Source organism: Haliotis rubra, unplaced genomic scaffold (assembly GCF_003918875.1).
Source record: "Haliotis rubra isolate DU_JTF1 unplaced genomic scaffold, ASM391887v1 Scf1032, whole genome shotgun sequence".
Lineage (NCBI taxonomy): Eukaryota > Metazoa > Mollusca > Gastropoda > Lepetellida > Haliotidae > Haliotis > Haliotis rubra.
In genome coordinates this window covers 101,074-125,486 of record NW_025764929.1, presented here as the reverse complement: position 1 = coordinate 125,486, position 24,413 = coordinate 101,074, and the positions used below count along the sequence as shown (strand labels likewise).

At 37.7% G+C, this 24,413-nt stretch overlaps 1 protein-coding gene across 2 annotated transcripts in view; it reads left to right on the top strand.

The window, feature by feature from the left end:
• Window positions 1-3,540: 3,540 nt before the first annotated feature.
• The window catches only part of LOC124273074 (delta-like protein B), a 31,494-nt gene continuing 10,621 nt past the window's right edge, over window positions 3,541-24,413 (top strand). For both annotated transcript variants that reach the window (XM_046708297.1, XM_046708289.1), the window contains exon 1: window positions 3,541-3,832. In XM_046708297.1, the coding sequence (XP_046564253.1) occupies window positions 3,793-3,832 (40 nt within the window). In that variant the 5' untranslated portion in view covers window positions 3,541-3,792. The remainder of the gene's footprint in view (window positions 3,833-24,413) is intronic.

The following is a 24,413-nucleotide window of genomic DNA, read 5'->3' as shown; positions in this document are numbered from 1 at the left end:
CTGTAAGTGTCGTCTGTGTGAGTGATCCCTGTAAGTGCCGCCTGTGTGAGTTATCCCTGTGCGTGTCGCCTGTGTGGAGTGATCCCTGTAAGTGTCGTCTGTGTGAGTGATCCCTGTAAGTGTCGCCTGTGTGAGTCATCCCTGTAAGTGTCGTCTGTGTGTGTGATCTCTGTTAGTGTCGTCTGTGTGAGTCATCCCTGTAAGTGTCGTCTGTGTGAGTCATCACTGTAAGTGTCGTCTGAGTGAGTCATCACTGTAATTGCCGTCTGTTTGAGTTATCCCTGTAAGTGTCGTCTGTGTGAGTGATCCCTGTAAGTATCGCCTGTGTGAGTGATCTCTGTAGGTGTCGTCTGTGTGAGTTATCCCTGTAAGTGTCGCCTGTGTGAGTTATCCCTGTAAGTGTCGCCTGTGTGAGTGATCCCTGTAAGTGTCGCCTGTGTGAGTGATCCCTGTAAGTGTCGCCTGTGTGAGTTATCCCTGTAAGTGTCGTCTGTGTGTGTGATCCCTGTTAGTGTCGTCTGTGTGAGTCATCCCTGTAAGTGTCGTCTGTGTGAGTCATCACTGTAAGTGTCGTCTGAGTGAGTCATCACTGTAATTGTCGTCTGTTTGAGTTATCCCTGTAAGTGTCGCCTGTGTGAGTTATCCCTGTAAGTGTCGCCTGTGTGAGTTATCCCTGTAAGTGTCGCCTGTGTGAGTTATCCCTGTAAGTGTCGCCTGTGTGAGTTATCCCTGTAAGTGTCGCCTGTGTGAGTTATCCCTGTAAGTGTCGCCTGTGTGAGTTATCCCTGTAAGTGTCGCCTGTGTGAGTGATCCCTGTAAGTGTCGCCTGTGTGAGTTATCCCTGTAAGTGTCGCCTGTGTGTGATCCCCGATCCCTGTTAGTGAATGTCGTCTGTCGTGAGTTATCCCTGTAAGTGTCGCCTGTGTGAGTTATCCCTGTAAGTGTCGCCTGTGTGAGTTATCCCTGTAAGTGCCGCCTGTGTGAGTGATCCCTGTAAGTGTCGCCTGTGTGAGTTATCCCTGTAAGTGCCGCCTGTGTGAGTGATCCCTGTAAGTGTCGCCTGTGTGAGTTATCCCTGTAAGTGCCGCCTGTGTGAGTTATCCCTGTAAGTGCCTGTAAGTGTCCCTGCCTGTCTGTGTGAGTGATCCCTGTAAGTGCCGCCTGTGTGAGTGATCCCTGTAAGTGTCGCCTGTGTGAGTGATCCCTGTAAGTGCCGCCTGTATGAGATGATTATGGAAAAGGTGCCAATCTGTTCTCATGTTCACAAACTCCATCACAGCAGAAGTTTCTGGCAGAATTATTTCTCCTGCAGAAATAACTGGCAGAATTTAATTTAAGGAAAGTACATAATAATGCTTCCTGAATGCTTTGTACAAGTGTGTGCGCGCAACAATGACAACAAAATGGAGAACACATATGAAAATACTGCTCTGTATATATTCGAGTCAGGATAAGACAGTTCAGGGAGTGACACCATAATCATCGATCTACTGGAATGCAATGACCTTGCTTCTGCCTAGAATGCAATCCTGAACACCCGATCCCGTTAGTTGAATCAGACGCGAAGCATGGCCTGAATGCAAACAGGTGTCAGGCGATTCAACGATCACTTATGGTTTGACTGATTACTGGTATTTTGTTGGAGGGTGGTGGGGTAGCCTAGTGGTTAAGGCGTTCGCTCGTCACGCCAGACCCGGGTTCGATTCCCTACATGGGTACAATCTGTGAAGCCCATTTCTGGTGTCCCCTGCCGTGATATCTCTGGACTATTGCTAAAAGCAGTGTAAAACTAAACTCACTCATTTGTTGGCATTGCGTGAACCATGCTTAAGGATTTCTCTCCATTAACCATGTCTTGTAATATTTGGCTATTTCAACAGATCGTCGTATTACCTTTAAAGTAGTGGTCCTTGGTAAACTGTAAGTAGTAAACGACTGAGTATTTGTGGGTTCATTTGACTATGAACCTGGTGACCTACACCAGCTGAGGCTTTGAATACATCCTCTCTCGAACAAAGGGCAGAATGAGACCGGCCCCCAACACAGCCGCTAGTCAACATGGAGGCACTGGGTGAAGCTGTCGACTCTTCACTCGTCACATAATGACCGGAATGGCCTCACAAAGTGGACTGAAATTCCACCGTGATCTGATGAAAGCACCGTACTGTGTACGTAATAGTCTAATGTTTGTCTTTGACTATGTGCCGTGAATATGACCCCCGTTTGAAAAGCGGGGATTGTTTCTGTGATGATTAAAACAATTACGAGGTTTTATAGTCATTAGGTCAACAAACAGACAAGGTGTTTTAAATTCAAAATGAAGACTAAAGAGCTATATTTGCATGCAGTACGGTACAAAAACACGCTTCTTTTTTGTGTGTGACCTATACCTATTCTTAAACTATAAAAACGTTTTAATCAGCTCAATGCAACCAGCAACAGACACTTGATAAGGTTACACTTAATAAATATGTGCTTAAGTTCAGTATATACGTGACCCGTGAAGATCCGGGATACAATTGATCTTCAGTAAACCATGTCGTAAGAGGCGACTAACAGGATCTGGTGGTCAGGCTCTCTGACATGGTTGACACATGTCATCGCATCCCAATTGCGTAGATCGATGTCATGTTGTTGATCACTGGATTGTCTGGTCCAGGCTCGATTATTCACAGACCGCCGCCATATAGCTGAAATATTGCTGAGTGCGGCGTGAAAACTGAACTCACTCACTCACTAGACAATGTATTGTGATCATTTGCAGACCTTTTCATCAACACCTGGTGTCATTACTATTTTGACAGTGATTCAGAAACGGATGCTTGTGATATAGGCGGAATTGTACAATCGACTTTCTTATGGATAGAAATCTCTACTGAAAGGCATAGCCAACAGTACGATCCATCCATATGCATCAGAACGATGCTTATGAATCACTATTAAAAGGGGATGAATCACTTTCAAATAGGGATGATACCAGGTGTTCACGAAAAGGTAGCTTATCCAGTCCCATCAGTTCCTGCCGTCACAAACACACGGAAAGGCAAGTCAAATGTCGCATGACAAACATATGACACAAGTCAACATAGGGAATTGTACCAGACATCAGTTTTGTGACTGTTGCGTCAGATCTGTAAACACACCCCAAGCCTGGATGTACCTGATGCAGTGGATAATTAAACCAATAGATAAATGTTAAAGTGATATAAAACACGAGTTTGCCGTCAAACATACCAGTGTTTGAATGACTTAAATCAAACTGTCTTGGACTGTCACTCCGAGTCTCTTCCCCTTTTAAAAACACCCGTATAAGACACCCAAAGGTCACCCTGTAAGTCAGTCCACAATCAGGAGGTACCCATGTAAACAATAACCCCAATAATCCTCTCCTCACATCAAATTCCCATCTTCACCCAAAGCTCGGAAGAGAGCAGGTGAAATACCACGAGACGTGAAATCGTCCACGACTAGTTTTCCGCCCTAACTCTTCTCAAACAAGGTAAAAGCCCATGTAAATACAATGTAGTGGGCCCATCGCCCGACACGAGCCGGGGGTTTCAATGTAGACGGAAACAGCCTTTGATACCCGGAGGAGAGTTCACTGCGCACCCTACATGTGTGGTTTGTGCAGGTAGTTGTCTCACTGCTGTCGCTTCTCAGTCCACCCGTCGATGTTTTACACCTCAATATTACTCTGCATATACCGTACCTTTCTTACAAAGTGATATTTACCTGCAGCGTCCGGTTATACCTATACTTACCTGGCAGGTGTTCTCTTTGAAGATTGCCGACATGAAGGTGTTTATGCTTAACGCTGTTCTACTGATAACAGGTGAGTGAACAATTTGGCTTTTAGATGTATTTACAATAGTTAGTGTGATGGTTGTTCTGTGAACCCGTTTGATATATTTTGTTATGTTATGCCCCAAAGGTGTAACAGCGTTTGAACTACCTCATAAAATAGTTAGATTAGTTCGGCGGTATATCTGAAATATATGTTTGTATTAGATACAAAATGAATGTAAAAGCGTCGGAAGTATCATTAAAGTACCGACTGGAATATTTTGAAATATGTTGACAGTGTATGTACATTTCGACAAAGCAACTCGGTATGTGAACGGCTCTCCATACAAATGGAGCTTGTACCTACAAACGGTTCCTGAAAGTAAGACAAACCACATATTCTTAGAGTGACTATTATAGCAATTGAAAATATAAGCTACCTTCCCATTTTGAATATAATCAGTTCCAGATGTTTCAAACTCGAAAACTATGGTTAAAAAAACAATTGGGCATCATTTTGTAAACCATGCGTCAGATATGAAAATACCCTCCACGGACCTACCGGAAAACCTGTATGAAGCTCCATCAAAGCACAGATCGCTACAACCATAAACAACTTTGAACAGCAGTCATATCACGCTCTCCGAAATCTCCGGAGAGACATACCTGGGGAACCTCTAAGGTTGTGAAATGTAAACACCAAAAGTGGGAGATGCTGATATTACACGACACAAAGAGAACGTTGACTGTTTGATGGTTGAAATCCCCCCCTCCACCATACAATCTGGTTGATGGTTTCTGTTACTCTGTCCGACAATAGTCATGTATAGTTAGACAGGTGTGTCGTTTTAGAAATATGCATTGTTCCTTTTCTTCTGGTCGAAAAGTCTTGCTGCTAATTGTAAAAAAATGGATTTACCGTTTTTCACCACAATTGGCAGACCTAAATATGTAGCATATTTCAAGTATCACCACTCGTTTAAATACCAAATTTGCAAATATGCAAGATTCCCTAATGAAAAACTATGTTAAAACTTGTCAAGTACGTTTATGGAATTATAATGATATTACTAGTAGATGTAAGCTCCGTGTCTACAGATTTTTTAAAGATGTTTATTGTTTTGATGTTATAGCTCTTTTCACAAATGATACGGCTGAAGTGCCCAACTATCTTAATATTGTCAAACTACGAAATGTTATGTCCTTTTCAAAACCGAGTTCTATCTTACTTCCGAAACCTGCTTTTTAATAGTACAACGTAGAGAACACATTTGATATGGATAGATGCCTACTTGTATTTTTTTTACCATCTCTCATAACGTAATATAAGTGGCGCTGTAACATATTCTTACTGTGCTCAGTCGTAATGTATGTATGTATGTATGTATGTATGTATGTATGTATGTATGTATGTATGTATGTATGTATGTATGTATGTATGTATGTATGTATGTATGTATGTATGTATGTATGTATGTATGTATGTATGTATGTATGTATGAGTGTGTGTGTGTGTATGTATGTATGTATGTATGTATGTATGTATGTATGTATGTATGTATGTATGTGTATGTATGTATGTATGTATGTATGTATGTATGTATGTATGTATGTATGTATGTATGTATGTATGTATGTATGTATGTATGTATGTATGTGTATCGATATATGTATATATGTGTGTGTATGTGTATGTATGTTTGGATGGATGGATGGATGGATAGAGGGATGGATGATGGATGAAGGTATCTTTGGATGTATATATGCATGTATTTTTGTCTGTATGTTTGGATGGATGGATGAATGGATCGGTGGATGGATGGATGTATAAATCAGCAGCAGGTGATTGGTTGTTGGGCCATGACTGAATGATCAGATTATCTGTATAGGACAACAGCCTAAGTTCACCATTGCCAACATTACCTGCTCGACTTGGCAAATGAGTACTCTCGTTCATATGCATAAATTAAAGAGACAGATCAGCAAGAAAGGGCGCGCAGTTCCCTCCCGTGGGGATGCCTACTTCTTGCCGAATGCCCCATCCTAAATCTCATTTGGTATGAAGGCATTGTTGCAATCCTGTGATTGACATCATAACATCTTTCTTCGCAGTTTGGATAACTGTTATACTTCAACCAAGTCAGACAGCCTGACCACCTGATCCCGTTTGTCACCTCTTGCTACAAGTGTGGTTTGCTGAAGAACAATTCTAACCAGGAGGTTGATGACCTTGAACTATATTTCAAACCCACTGTAGCTGAATATCTGTCTGACGTTTTAGGTTCTTCATCTCGACGACAATTTATAATTTAACTAGGATATGCCTTAATGACAATGCCAAAATGTTGATATGTCCTCGAATGTTCTTCCATTTAATCATTTATTTTATAAATGGCACAAACATTATTTGTAAGAGATTAGTATCTTAAGATGGAATGTCAGCTTGTTAGCAAGAGCAAATTATTTCAAATGTGTTACATTTACATCAGTTATTGTCTCAGTGACGCAAACATGTGGTTTGTATAGAGATCAGTCGTTTATGATGTAATGAACCCTTGAAGATCCGGGTTAAAATTGATCTTCAATAACCCATGCTTGTCTCCCGTGAAGATCCGTTACAATTGATCTTCAGTAAACCCATGCTTGTCGTAAGAGGCGACTAACGGGATCGGGTGGTCAGGCTCGCTGACTTGGTTGACACATGTCATCGTATCCCAACTGCGTAGTTCGATGCTCATGCTGTTGAACACTGGATTGTCTGGTCCAGACTCGATTATTTACAGACCGCCGACATATAGCAGGAAACTATGGCTTAAAACTAAACTCACTCACTCATTATGATGTAATGTTATCTTGTTAGCGAGATACACTCTGAAGATCCAGCGACAGCGCCGTGACAGGGACGCCTCTTTTCACAACCCGTTGTGTGTTCAATGTCCTCAAGACTGAGGACACACAAATGAACCCTTACATCTAGACGTCTATACACAAATCAAAATCCACACCTTCAGTTATCTGACATTCTACCAGCGTAGGACCTTAAACAGGAGGCCCCTCCATAGTTAATGATGACACCGTAAGCATCTGCTCAGCACACTAAACAAGTCGGGGCGTCATCCAGACATTAGGCTTGCTATTGTTCCGCATCTATTAAGATGGTTTGTATTTGCCAGCGTCGAACAGGAACCTTTAGTTACCCAAGTGTCCGGGTCCACCTTGTTAGTGCAAGTTTGTGTTTACCTTCCTACAAAGGGCTCCAGGCACGTGTAGATTAGATAACGAGATGGCGTGTGTGCGAGATGAGAATTGAGATCTGACATGGAGAAATTAGACAAAGACCTCATCTGGGCGATGGTGGTACCAGCAGTTCATTTGGGCGCTCCCTGTCGAGGACAAATCAGTTCGTTAAAAGTTGTTGGCGTAAATCAATGTATACACGATATTCTGACTGTAATTTTACTATTTATACCCTTAAGAATGGATATTACAATGATACAAATATGGATGAGTGAGTATGGTTTTACGCCGCCTTTAGCAATATTTCAGCTATATCACGGTCGGGGACACCAGAAACGGGCTTCACACATTGTACCCATGTGGGGAATCGAAGCCAGATCTTCAGCGTTAGGCTACCCACCTATCCTACATCCCAGCATTATATGGGTAGAATCATGTACAGCGGAGATAAATTGTCAAACATGAACGTAATCTTAAAAATATGCTATATGATATTCATTTAGAGACATCTTTAGTTTTGTCTATAGCACACAGTCGGACACTATTCAATATCTGAACTCCGTTAAGTTTTGTGTGTTTACTGTTTAACCAGGGATACTCTACAACACCCCCTTATATAGTCTCCCTGGTTTAACCCATCTTTGACAGTTACACGTCTTATATAACAAGCATGGTTTGTAGGAGTATGGCAGTGATTTACTGTAACGTACGCATGTGTCATATTATTAACTTTCATCTCATTGAAATCCTTTGTAAATCATTTTATACATTAATCACAGTACATAGACTAACACAAATACATTTTCTTTGTAATTCAAATTTTCAAATATATGGCCTTTATGACGTCATCAATTATAGTTTCTATTTATTGTTGCATGATCTGGGACGGATTTGGATTTGTAACAAAAGGAATCTAAAAAATATGCAAACCTCCAATTTGATACAGTCAAATCCCGATAAGTCGAATGCCGGTGTCTCGAACATTATGCATAACTCGAAGTACATGTCAGTCCCGACCATTCCCTGTTATAGTTGTCATCATTTGAATACCGGTTACACGAATTCGTCTCATAAATACAATAAACATCCAAAAAGTTCAAATTTCTTTACTTCATCATTGAGTGTGTAGATGTAAATCAAAACAGTAGTGATTAACTACAAGCAATATTTATGTGTTATATAAAACTCAATATTGCTGATGAGGCGTTAAGTTGTAACTCACGCGGTCATAAAAAATATTGTTAAACAAGACCAGGAAAATATGGGCGTTGTAGTTCTTGTGATGGAGAACACACGTGCGTTTGCTGTTTTACTGTAAGTGGGCAGATGTAACGAACAAGCAAAGATTCTTATGTCTTTGTCATGTGTACTCAGCTTTAACCTCAGGGAACCAGTCTACATGATATGACTGATAATCGCGTTAGGATGGGCGAGGAAAAACGTGCTGTCGAGTCTTTAGGGGAACCATCAAAGCTTGGAGTAACCGATCCTAGGGTTTATAAGAGGTTATATATGGAAGGTTGAACAGAAGCGTACTTCATCAAGGAAGACGGGGTAACTAAATTCTTGTGTATTTTATGCGTGGGACTTAAATAACAGAATAAGCCAGATTGTGAAACCCTCTGCCCGGCATGACAAGTGACTTGTATGAACTGAGAATGTGTGTGTCGCCTTTAACAGCATTCACGGGTACATGCTGTATGTAATTATGCAAATACATTTTGACTGTTCCAACACGTGACTCTCAATATGAATTAATTTATTTGTCAGAATTGTTATTACTCTTACAATATTGCAAGAGGTAATTATTGGTGCTAAATGGCATTTATCCGTAGAAGTATCAACGTATTTGATATTTTGCAAAATAATATTAAAACAACATTTATGAATAAATTGATAACATACGAGCTTCTTTATTATGCATTCGTGAAATATACCTGGGAATGGAATGAGAACTTGTTTATTATACATAGGAATACATTTATAACCTAAAACAAACTACTTACTGGAAGTACTAACTGGAACTACTTACCTGTTTCCCGAGCACCTGGTGTCATTACTGGTTCTTTCATTTTATCTTCATTATTATTTTTCCTTTTTCGCCCAGTGGAATCTGTTTCGGGTGATAATAGAGACTATTGTCTGACGTTGGAGTCCTACATTTTCATAATGAACTGTACACATCTGTGTTGTCTTCCACATAGCTGACATGTCGGTCTTTCTTTGTTGTCCAGCCTCCTTTAAGTCATCTCTCCTTCAAAGTTTGTTTAACTGAATTACATCACGTACGTGAGGTTTGGTTGGTTCGTGCTTGTGTTCCTGATGTACAGGTTGTAGGTCAGTAGCGTTGGGCATCGGTGTGGTCATTTGGACACACTTGCTACTGACCTCCTCTGTGTGAAGCTGACAGAATATTGGAAACACCCATCCACTTGAAACTTGTGTTCCCTGAATCCTGAAGTTAACAGCATAGGCGATGTAGAAGCTACAGAGTACAAATGTTAAATAATGTTAAATACATACATACATACATACATACATACATACATACATACATACATACATACATACATACATACATACATACATACATACATACATACATACATACATACATACATACATACATACATACATACATACATACATACATACATACAGACAGACAGAAACAGACAGACACACACACACACATACATACATACACACATACATACATACATACATACATACATGCACACTTAGATACACACATACATACATACATACACACTTAGATATACATACATACATACATACATACATACATACATACATACATACATACATACACACATACATACATACATACATACATACATACATACATACATACATACATACATACATACATACATACATACATACATACATACATACATACATACATACGACTGAGCACAGTAAGGATATGTTATAGCGCAACTTATATTACGTCATGGGAGATGGTAAAACATATACAAGTAGGCATCTATCCGTATCAAATGTGTTCTCTACGTACATACTATTAAAAACTCAGGTTTCGGAAGCAAGATAGAACTCGGTTTTGCATGCATACATACATACATACATACGACTGAGGATAGTAAGAATATGATACAGCGCCACTTATATTACTTATAAAAACATAATACAAGTAAGTATTTGTGACATGGCATCATTCATAACCTTTTTGAGTGATCTAATACAGAATTCTTTTATGGTAAGAGAGGGAAGGTTTCCAGGTGTAGTCATCAGTCAAGAACTATTGTTGGAAAAGGTTATTTCACTGACAAAATATAACAGGAATTTATGAGTTTATGTCTACAATTCACCAAGTGTGAGGAACACACTTTTCTTGAGAGCTTCGTTTGGCACATACACCAAGACAATGTAATACAGGTGTAGCCCCATTAACGTTTCATGTAATTGGTTCTGAAAGAGGTGTCTGAAAACAGAATGTATAATGGTATCTCAGCAATGTTCGCTACTCACTTCGTATCAAAGGTCGCTGTCTCGGCCCATTACACAAACGAGATATACACTATGTACATATATGTACTTCCCAGGCGAAAACTGTGAATTATAATTTGAAATCCTGGTCTGATGTAGAATCTTGAATATCACCATGGTGAACAATTTCAATATATTCCTAATGCAAATACTAGTTTCTTACATGAATAAACGCATAAGGGCAATGCTGGAAAAAGGCATCCAGTCGACAGAGAGTCCTATGAACATAAAAGGCAATACAGTGATGAAACTAATGAACGAATCACTGAAAATCACTGTCAGTGATGACACGAGGTATTGGTGACACAGAATTTCTCCAACACAAAGCAATGGCAGTTTAGTTTCTGTTCGGATCATATATCCACAGACATTTCGTTGTATGTTTATAATCAATGTCTCTACTGTTTCGATAAAGCATTCGTAACTGACTTTTAAGCACAACTTGATGATTTTGCATTTTTACTGTACAGCAATGATGCTTGTTTCTTTAATCATTTGATTTCTTTTTTTAAGTATTTATAAAATAAGTAAAAGTCGAACGAATTTACTGGTAGGAGATATATCAACATAAGTAAAACAGCATTCTGTCAGACAGATGCGGGTACCAGTTGGTTTATACATGTATTTGCCATTAAATAAGTCACTCTAAAAGTACCAGAGGGATTTCTGCAGGCTTTCTCGGGTAATTATAAATGGGTGGTTGTGCATCTCAAAACAAATTAAGAAATCTGTGGCTGAAACAGGTTAAATCACCGTAGCTGTGACACCCTGGCACGTTGTTGTTACTGACCCCTGTCATCTCTGAGATGACGTAATCCCACCACCAGCACAGGGGGGCGGGGACACTAGATCAACACGTGGTGAATACTGAACTTCAGCTCACACAGATACAAATACTCGGTTTCAACGCATAATTGTCAAGAATGGCATAAGGTTGTTCCACAAGTACCTACCTTGTGTATCTGTGTATGTATGTGTGTGTCAGTTTTGACAACTCAACACAGTTGTAAAACCACCTCGTCAAATAACGTTGGCAAGGGAAGGGCATATATACTTACACTATAGCTGCAGTTTCTACAGAAACCTCATTCTTGTGTTGCATGCATAAATTATACACCCTTATACATTTAATGGTGTATAATATATTGACCATAATGATGTATATATTAACAATATTGTGTATATCATATAACATCATTATTGATCATGCATATTTCTTCCGGATCTTCGGGATCGAGCCCACCTGTGACCAAGTGTAAAAACCTTGGAGTCAACTTTGTGTGCAGACTCTTTCAGTGTTGTCACAACCCCTAGTGTACAGTACACAACCCTGTGCACTTAAAGAACCCACGAATCCGTTGGTATATGACCAGATGGTGGCCACATGAATACGTGCAAACACCTAGTTGAGGGTACAGCAACATGCAGTGAACTTGGACAAAGTACTGTGACTATGTCCCAGTCCACCCAGCTGTGAATTGGTACCTCGTAAGGATGAGAAAGCCACAATAACTCGGTGCGCCTAGTGGCTGCAATAGTTGTATACTCCCCAGGGAGTTGAAATTGATAATACGATGTGCCGTTGAGATTGACATCCAATCATCGAGGGGAAAAATACCAGCGCCTTGAGCATGCACTGGTTGCGTGGATATGTGCGCTATATAAATATCCTATAATAATAATAATAATTTCACGTCATTTCAACAAATATTTGATATTGATTTCTGACCATTTGGAAATAATCTATGTCAGAATGAAGACATTCTGACATTTAGTTCTAAACTCTAACGTACTCCAACTCCAATATTCAACTTATCAGTATAAATGGCCAGGTACGTATCCCGAAAGAACAATTCTGAAAGCTTGGTATTGTCCGAATGTACGTCTTCTATGGACATCCAATTAGCAGGACTTCTTCGTGTCTTTTCGACGTGTTTTCTTTGGGTTAGCAAGTGTATGTGAAGTGGTCCGGTCGAGGTTTAATCTCCAAGTCAACAGACACTCTCAGATACGCATTCTACCAGTTATCCTTTAATTTCGCGCTAATTAGATAGAAACCTTTGGCGCTTAAAATAATACGCTGACTTTTGAACTATGGTATACTGGGGGGTGTTTGCAGGAGACTAATGCATGTATTTGTATATGTAATGATTATGTTGATTGTTATTGGTTATATGAAGCCTACACACCTGCATAAAGTACATTGCAAAGTACCCTCTCAGAAGTCTAACTACCCTATCAGAAGTCTATCTACCCTATCAGAAGTCTAACTACTCTATCAAATACATCACTTTGTGTTTATTTCATTTTAGCATCATCAAACGTGGGTTATATAGTTATGTTCTCTTGCAGTTTATCACAATTGCCAAATTTGACTACAATCAGAACCATAAATCTTGAGGAAATACCTGAAAGTGGGATAAATAATGATTGCAATGATATGATTGTGATTAACGTTCACATTAAAATCATGGTGATAAATGTTCGCATTCATATCATTCTGATAGACCTACACATTCATGTCATTCTGATAGACCTACACATTCATATCATTCTGATAGACCTACACATTCATATCATTCTGATAGACCTACACATTCATATCATTCTGATAGACCTACACATTCATATCATTCTGATAAACGTACACATTCACATCTTTCTGATAAACGTGCACATTCATATCATTCTGATGAACGTACACATTCATATCATTCTGATAAACGTACACATTCATATCATTCTGATAAACGTACACATTCATATCATTCTGATAGACCTACACATTCATATCATTCTGATAAACGTGCACATTCATATCATTCTGATAAACGTACACATTTATATCATTCTGATAAACGTACACATTCATATCATTCTGATAAACGTGCACATTCATATCATTCTGATAAACGTGCACATTCATATCATTCTGATAAACGTACACATTCATATCATTCTGATAAACGTACACATTCATATCATTCTGATAAACGTACACATTCATATCATTCTGATAAACGTACACATTCATATCATTCTGATAAACGTGCTCATTCAAATCATTCTGATAAACGTACACATTCATATCATTCTGATAAACGTGCACATTCATATCATTCTGATAAACGTACACATTCATATCATTCTGACAAACGTGCACATTCATATCATTCTGACGAACGTACACATTCATATCATTCTGATAAACGTGCACATTCATATCATTCTGATAAACGTACACATTCATATCATTCTGATAAACGTACACATTCATATCATTCTGATAAACGTACACATTCATATCATTCTGATAAACGTACACATTCATATCATTCTGATAAACGTACACATTCATATCATTCTGATAAACGTACACATTCATATCATTCTGATAAACGTACACATTCATTTCATTCTGATAAACCTACACATTCATATCATTCTGATAAACGTACACATTCATATCATTCTGATAAACGTGCACATTCATATCATTCTGATAAACGTACACATTCATATCATTCTGATAAACGTTCACCTTCATATCATCTCTGATAAACGTACACATTCATATCATTCTGATAAACGTACACATTCATATCAATCTGATAAACGTGCACATTCATATCATTCTGATAAACGTACACATTCATGGCATTCTGATAAACGTGCACATTCATGTCATTCTGATAAACGTACACATTCATATCATTCTGATAAACGTGCACATTCATATCATTCTGATAAACGTGCACATTCATATCAATCTGATAAACGTGCACATTCATATCATTCTGATGAACGTACACATTCATATCATTCTGATAAACGTACACATTCATATCATTCTGATAAACGTACACATTCATATCATTCTGATAAACGTACACATTCATATCATTCTGATAAACGTGCTCATTCAAATCATTCTGATAAACGTACACATTCATATCATTCTGATAAACGTGCACATTCATATCATTCTGATAAACGTACACATTCATATCATTCTGACAAACGTACACATTCATATCATTCTGACGAACGTACACATTCATATCAATCTGATAAACGTACACAGTCATATCATTCTGACAAACGTACACATTCATATCATTCTGACGAACGTACACATTCATATCATTCTGATGAACGTACACATTCATATCATTCCTGATAAACGTACACATTCACATCTTTCCGATAAACGTACACATTCATATCATTCTGATAAACGTACACATTCATATCATTCTGATAAACGTACACATTCATATCATTCTGATAGACCTACACATTCATATCATTCTGATAGACCTACACATTCATATCATTCTGATAAACGTGCACATTCATATCATTCTGATAAACGTGCACATTTATATCATTCTGATAAACGTGCACATTCATGTCATTCTGATAAACGTGCACATTCATGTCATTCTGATAAACGTGCACATTCATATCATTCTGATAAACGTACACATTCATATCATTCTGATAAACGTGCACATTCATATCATTCTGATAAACGTGCACATTCATATCATTCTGATAAACGTACATTCATATCATTCTGATAAACGTACACATTCATATCAATCTGATAAACGTACACATTCATATCATTCTGATAAACGTACACATTCATATCATTCTGATAAACGTGCTCATTCAAATCATTCTGATAAACGTACACATTCATATCATTCTGATAAACGTGCACATTCATATCATTCTGATAAACGTACACATTCATATCATTCTGACAAACGTACACATTCATATCATTCTGACGAACGTACACATTCATATCATTCTGATAAACGTGCACATTCATATCATTCTGATAAACGTACACATTCATATCATTCTGATAAACGTACACATTCATATCATTCTGATAAACGTACACATTCATATCATTCTGACGAACGTACACATTCATATCATTCTGATAAACGTACACATTCATATCATTCTGATAAACGTACACATTCATATCATTCTGATAAACGTACACATTCATTTCATTCTGATAAACGTACACATTCATATCATTCTGATAAACGTACACATTCATATCATTCTGATAAACGTACACATTCATATCATTCTGATAAACGTGCACATTCATATCATTCTGATAAACGTTCACCTTCATATCACTCTTGATAAACGTACACATTCATATCATTCTGATAAACGTACACATTCATATCAATCTGATAAACGTGCACATTCATATCATTCTGATAAACGTACACATTCATGGCATTCTGATAAACGTGCACATTCATGTCATTCTGATAAACGTACACATTCATATCATTCTGATAAACGTGCACATTCATATCATTCTGATAAACGTACACATTCATATCATTCTGACAAACGTACACATTCATATCATTCTGACGAACGTACACATTCATATCAATCTGATAAACGTACACATTCATATCATTCTGACAAACGTACACATTCATATCATTCTGATAAACGTACACATTCATATCATTCTGATAAACGTGCACATTCATATCATTCTGACGAACGTACATTCATATCAATCTGATAAACGTACACATTCATATCATTCTGACAAACGTACACATTCATATCATTCTGACGAACGTACACATTCATATCATTCTGATAAACGTACACATTCATATCATTCTGATAAACGTACACATTCATATCATTCTGATAAACGTGCACATTCATATCATTCTGATAAACGTGCACATTCATATCATTCTGATAAACGTTTACCTTCATATCAATCTGATAAACGTACACATTCATATCATTCTGATAAACGTACACATTCATGTCAATCTGATAAACGTGCACATTCATATCATTCTGATAAACGTACACATTCATGGCATTCTGATAAACGTGCACATTCATGTCATTCTGATAAACGTACACATTCATATCAATCTGATAAACGTACACATTCATATCATTCTGATAAACGTACACATTCATATCATTCTGATAAACGTGCACATTCATATCATTCTGATAAACGTACACATTCATGTTATTCTGATAAACGTGCACATTTATATCATTCTGATAAACGCACATTTATATCATTCTGATAAACGTTCACATTTATATCATTCTGATAAACGTACACATTCATATCGATCTGGTAAACATGCACATTCATATCATTCTGATAAACGTGCACATTCGTGTCATTCTGATAAACGTACACATTCATGTCATTCTGATAAACGTACACATTCATGTCATTCTGATAAACGTACACATTCATATCATTCTGATAAACGTACACATTCATGTCATTCTGATAAACGTACACATTCATATCATTCTGATAAACGTACACATTCATATCATTCTGATAAACGTACACATTCATATCGATCTGGTAAACATGCACATTCATATCATTCTGATAAACGTACACATTCATGTCATTCTGATAAACGTACACATTCATATCATTCTGATAAACGTACACATTCATATCATTCTGATAAACGTACACATTCATATCATTCTGATAAACGTACACATTCATATCGATCTGGTAAACATGCACATTCATATCATTCTGATAAACGTACACATTCATATCATTCTGATAAACGTACACATTCATATCAATCTGATAAACGTGCACATTCATATCATTCTGATAAACGTACACATTCATATCAATCTGATAAACGTACACATTCATATCATTCTGATAAACGTGCACATTCATATCATTCTGATAAACGTGCACATTCATATCATTCTGATAAACGTACACATTCATGTTATTCTGATAAACGTGCACATTCATGTCATTCTGATAAACGTACACATTCATGTCATTCTGATAAACGTGCATATTCATGTCATTCTGATAAACGTACACATTCATATCATTCTGATAAACGTACACATTCATATCAATCTGATAAACGTACACATTCATATCATTCTGATAAACGTGCACATTCATATCATTCTGATAAACGTGCACATTCATATCATTCTGATAAACGTACACATTCATGTTATTCTGATAAACGTGCACATTCATATCATTCTGATAAACGTTCACATTGATATCATTCTGATAAACGTGCACATTCATGTCATTCTGATAAACGTACACATTCATATCATTCTTCTGATAAACGTACACATTCATATCATTCTGATAAACGTACACATTCATATCGATCTGGTAAACATGCACATTCATGTCATTCTGATAAACGTTCACCTTCATATCATTCTGATAAACGTACACATTCATATCATTCTGATAAACGTACACATCATATCATTCTGATAAACGTACACACATTCATATCATTCTGATAAACGTGCACATTCATGTCATTCTGATAAACGTACACATTCATATCATTCTGATAAACGTTCACATTCATATCATTCTGATAAACGTACACATTCATATCAATCTGATAAACGTACACATTCATATCGATCTGGTAAACATGCACATTCATATCATTCTTATAAACGTACACATTCATGGCATTCTGATAAACGTGCACATTCATGTCATTCTGATAAACGTACACATTCATATCATTCTGATAAACGTGCACATTCATATCAATCTGATAAACGTACACATTCATATCATTCTGATAAACGTACACATTCATGTCATTCTGATAAACGTACACATTCATATCATTCTGATAAACGTGCACATTCATATCGATCTGGTAAACATGCACATTCATATCATTCTGATAAACGTGCACATTCATATCATTCTGATAAACGTACACATTCATATCATTCTGATAAACGTACACATTCATGGCATTCTGATAAAGGTACACATTCATATCATTCTGATAAACGTACACATTCATATCATTCTGATAAACGTGCACATTCATATCATTCTTCCTGATAAACGTTCACATTCATATCATTCTGATAAACGTGCACATTCATATCATTCTGATAAACGTGCACATTCATATCATTCTGATAAACGTACACATTCATATCATTCTGATAAACGTGCACATTCATATCATTCTGATAAACGTGCACATTCATATCATTCTGATAAACGTACACATTCATGTCATTCTGATAAACGTACACATTCATATCATTCTGATAAACGTACACATTCATATCATTCTGATAAACGTGCACATTCATATCATTCTGATAAACGTACACATTCATATCATTCTGATAAACGTGCACATTCATATCATTCTGATAAACGTACACATTCATATCATTCTGATAAACGTACACATTCATATCATTCTGATAAACGTACATTTCATATCATTCTGATAAACGTGCACATTCATATCATTCTGATAAACGTGCACATTCATATCATTCTGATAAACGTACACATTCATATCATTCTGATAAAGGTACACATTCATATCATTCTGATAAACGTACACATTCATATCATTCTGATAAACGTGCACATTCGTGTCATTCTGATAAACGTACACATTCATATCATTCTGATAAACGTGCTCATTCAAATCATTCTGATAAACATGCACATTCATATCATTCTGATAAACGTGCACATTCATATCATTCTGATAAACGTACACATTCATATCATTCTGATAAACGTACACATTCATATCATTCTGATAAACGTACATTCATATCATTCTGATAAACGTGCACATTCATATCATTCTGATAAACGTACACATTCATATCATTCTGATAAACGTACACATTCATATCATTCTGATAAACGTACACATTCATATCATTCTGATAAACGTACACATTCATGGCATTCTGATAAACGTGCACATTCATGTCATTCTGATAAACGTACACATTCATGGCATTCTGGTAAACATGCACATTCATGTCATTCTGATAAACGTACACATTCATATCATTCTGATAAACGTGCACATTCATATCATTCTGATAAAGGTACACATTCATATCATTCTGATAAACGTACACATTCATATCAATCTGATAAACGTACACATTCATGGCATTCTGGTAAACGCATGCACATTCATGTCATTCTGGTAAACATGCACATTCATGTCATTCTGATAAACGTACACATTCATATCATTCTGATAAACGTGCACATTCATATCAATCTGATAAACGTACACATTCATATCATTCTGATAAACGTGCACATTCATGTCATTCTGATAAACGTACATTTCATATCATTCTGATAAACGTGCACATTCATATCGATCTGATAAACATGCACATTCATATCATTCTGATAAACGTGCACATTCATATCATTCTGATAAACGTACACATTCATATCATTCTGATAAACGTACACATTCATGGCATTCTGATAAAGGTACACATTCATATCATTCTGATAAACGTACACATTCATATCATTCTGATAAACGTGCACATTCATATCATTCTGATAAACGTGCACATTCATATCATTCTGATAAACGTGCACATTCATATCATTCTGATAAACGTGCACATTCATATCATTCTGATAAACGTGCACATTCATATCATTCTGATAAACGTGCACATTCATATCATTCTGATAAACGTGCACATTCATGTCATTCTGATAAACGTACACATTCATATCATTCTGATAAACGTACACATTCATATCATTCTGATAAACGTACACATTCATATCATTCTGATAAACGTACACATTCATATCATTCTGATAAACGTACACATTCATATCATTCTGATAAACGTGCACATTCATATCATTCTGATAAACGTACACATTCATATCATTCTGATAAACGTGCACATTCATATCATTCTGATAAACGTGCACATTCATATCATTCTGATAAACGTGCACATTCATATCATTCTGATAAACGTACACATTCATATCATTCTGATAAACGTACACATTCATGTCATTCTGATAAACGTACACATTCATATCATTCTGATAAACGTGCACATTCATATCATTCTGATAAACGTACACATTCATATCATTCTGATAAACGTGCACATTCATATCATTCTGATAAACGTGCACATTCATATCATTCTGATAAACGTACACATTCATATCATTCTGATAAACGTACACATTCATATCATTCTGATAAACGTACACATTCATATCATTCTGATAAACGTACACATTCATATCATTCTGATAAACGTACACATTCATATCATTCTGATAAACGTACACATTCATATCATTCTGATAAACGTGCACATTCATGTCATTCTGATAAACGTTCACCTTCATATCAATCTGATAAACGTTCACCTTCATATCAATCTGATAAACGTTCACCTTCATATCAATCTGATAAACGACCATGGGCATCCGGTACCTGTTGGAAGGTTGAAGCAAGTACAAGAGGTCGATGTATGTGCCTCCGCTGGTCGGCAGTGTACTAAGTCTTACAAGGAAGCAGAGAACGGTATGATACAGTAGCGGAATCAGGTCATGTCACTTTCGTCATCTGCATTTCAATATCAGAAAGAAATTGCTCAGTTAGAATTAATACGGAAAACGATTTTGGAAAATTATTTGTTTCCATGTGAAGATTTGTAAGTGTTTTATGTTTTTGATAGCACTGTCTAGATACTGAGAAAAATGATCACGTGCATTACACTTCATATTTCCCTCCATATTTCTCTCTACATATATCTTGTAATAACGATACACACGGCGAAATCCATACTTGCTCACATGACAGCAATGCACGAAGCATAGCGAGCCACGGTCACAGGAGCCCTACAGTGATGGAAGTACGGGGACATGCCAGGCATAGTGGCGTTATACAGGTTAATGCATGTTTGCATACATGTTGAAGCAAGAGCAGAAAAACGCCATGTTCTTAAAGGACACAGCTCTGGTCCCCCGCCGGCTTAACACGACTTTCGTTAACAGTATCCTCTTTTGTTTTGCGCTCTTGTGTATAGGTATCTCACGATGCATACAAATCAGCGTGCATATATGTGCAGGTTCGTGATTATAATTCGGAATCTAGTAATAGAAGTGTACACAGCTGCACATCCTAATCCTACTTGTTCATTTACTGTTTCAAACCTTCAGTGAAAGTGTAAGTACTGAATACAATGGTATGTGTGCGGCGCAGTGCTAGTTAATTGTATCCATCTACCTACAGACTGACGGGTGGTGTTGATGGTTCGGGTATGGAGGTTAATAATTAATGGTGACGGAATTCACAACATGATACCCTTGCGCCCACGTTTAATGGCTGTCTCTGTCTTGTCGCCAGTGTCTCACGGCTTGAATTCAAACCCAGTATCACAGAATTCTGGCATGCCTAAATTTGAAGCAACGCAACACAGCGATTTGAGAGGCCTGGTCAACTGTTCCACCTTTGCTAAACTAAATAGGACTGTATATCATATATTGCCCAGCTTCATAGGGGTGTGCCCGTTATTCCGGGTGACTGACTGACTGACTGAGTTTAGTTTTACGCCGCTTTTAGCAATATTCCAGCAACATCACGGCGGGACACACCAGAAATGGGCTTCACACATTGTACCCATGTGGGGATTCGAACCCGGGTCTTCGGCGTGACGAGCCAACGCTTTAACCACTAGGCTACCCCACCGCCCCTTATTCCGGGTGAACTGTGGTGAGAAACGTTGTTTGTTCTGAACACTGCCCACATATAATATGCAGTAGACGTTATTCGTGGAGGAGAATGAATGTAACTTCCAGCTCAGATATGTTGTTATTTTGATCTGACGCATCTTCAGCTTTATTTACAATCGACAGAAATACACACTGCGCTGTCCTCTGAACACAGCGTTATATTGCCAAAACGTCAGATACCATGTATGCACCTGGTCATAAGTTAAGCATTGCGTTAGGGTGGGCCATTTGGACACACAGCCATCCTCGCTCCCCAGTCCGTCATGGAGAATGCAATTTCAAAAGAAAAAGAAAACAATATTTTATATCATAGCTAGGGCTGTAACGATGCATCGAACTATCGATGATCGAACTATCGATGATCGAACTATCGATGATCGAACTATCGATGATCGAACTATCGATGCATTGCAATTGTTGAGTCTCCAATTAATCGATGGTAGAAACGAAAAACTATCGATAGTATGTGTGACTATCGATAGTTTAGTAATTGACTTCCGATGATAAATGTCCAGCGCAAATTACAGGAAGTAGCAGATTCGTTCACTTTGATTTAGAGTGCAGACTTGCAGCTTCATTGAGTTTATGTTTTAACTGTTTACCTGATCTGGGTTTCAAGTTTCTTGTCAGCTATTAAATTGACTGAAACTACACTTTAACCTGTTTGTATTTCAAATAAACTATACGTACATTTGGGAAATGACTTCAAATGAGACAATTCAAGAAGAAAAAACTATTGCAATAGTATTGCAATAATTGGTCGCAATAGTATGTTGCCATAGACTATCGCTATCGCAATATTTGTGTCCCCCTCAATAGTCACCCCTAATCATAGCACAGTTTGATTTGATATTGTTCCATGCACTGTTGAAGCTACATACGCAATGCATCCATATGCATCTGATTTGGCTTTTTTCATTCACTACAATGCATCCTAGTGACATACAATGCATCCTGGGCGGTGGGGTAGCCTAGTGGTTAAAGCGTTGGCTCGTCACGCCGAAGACCCGGGTTCGATTCCCCACATGGGCACAATGTGTTAAGCCCATTTCTGATGTCCCCCGCCGTGATATTGCTGGAATATTGCTAAAAGCGGCGTAAAACTAAACTCAGTCAGTCAGTCAGTCAGTCCAATGCTTCCTAGTCTGCAGGGGGATGGCGTGTGTAAAGAGGGTCAATATTCCGACCCCTGATCCAACTCTGGGAGTTACTCTACTGACAATTCCTATGTGCGAAATTTCTCACTTACTTTGACCTTTCTAAATGTGCAGTGAAGCCTTCACAACAACACCGTGCAAACCGCCATCCGCAACGGCCTGAAGCCACAAGCGTCGCGAGGGTCGCACATACTGTACAGTGACATGTAAATATGTGCAGGGGCACGGTCAATACATGCCAGTTTGTAGGGAGTTGAGAGGGGCGATGGTACAACGGCTCTTGCCGTGTTCTAGTAGATGTGCTTCGAGTGTAATGGACACATTGTCAGGGGCGAAGGAGTATGGAGAAGGGGTGTGGTGTGGTGTGGTGTGGTGTGGTGTGGTGTGGTGTGTGTGGTGTGTGGTGTGGTGTGTGTGTGGTGTGGTGTGGTGTTGTGTGGTGCCTACAACAATAATATTTACCAATACAGTCTTACGATCTTTCCTAAGTTTGAAAGCATGTTTAAATTTACGTTTGTATTATTTCCATTATTATTCCTATTGCCTTCAGACCCAACTATTGATGTTGACAATAAATTTCATATACTTCCAACTGTCATTGATAACCGCATGCATAAAACATCATAACGAGACAAGACCACGAGTGAGTGAGTGAGTGAGTGACTGAATGAGGGAGAGTGCGGAAGTAAATTGCAACACAACTGTGAACATTTTATGGATGAATCACGGAAAGTGAGTGTCTGTCGCAACCAATACAATCAGTTCTAGATACAACGACATTGGTTGCAGGTCAGTATCGGCTATAGTCTGACGTACAGACCCTGAAGCAAATATATCCCAGAAAGCCCACACAAGTCTAGAAATGTGGCAAGTCTAGATTTCCTCAGCTGAAAATGAAGAAAGTCTCAGGGCTCCTTTTCATTATATTTTTTTATTTTTTACTATGAACTTTTTTCAGAAAAATATGTTCATTTCAGAGACTAGTTGTTAGTCTATATCGGCTAATACGTACCATACATGGGCGGATCCAGGAATTTTGAAAG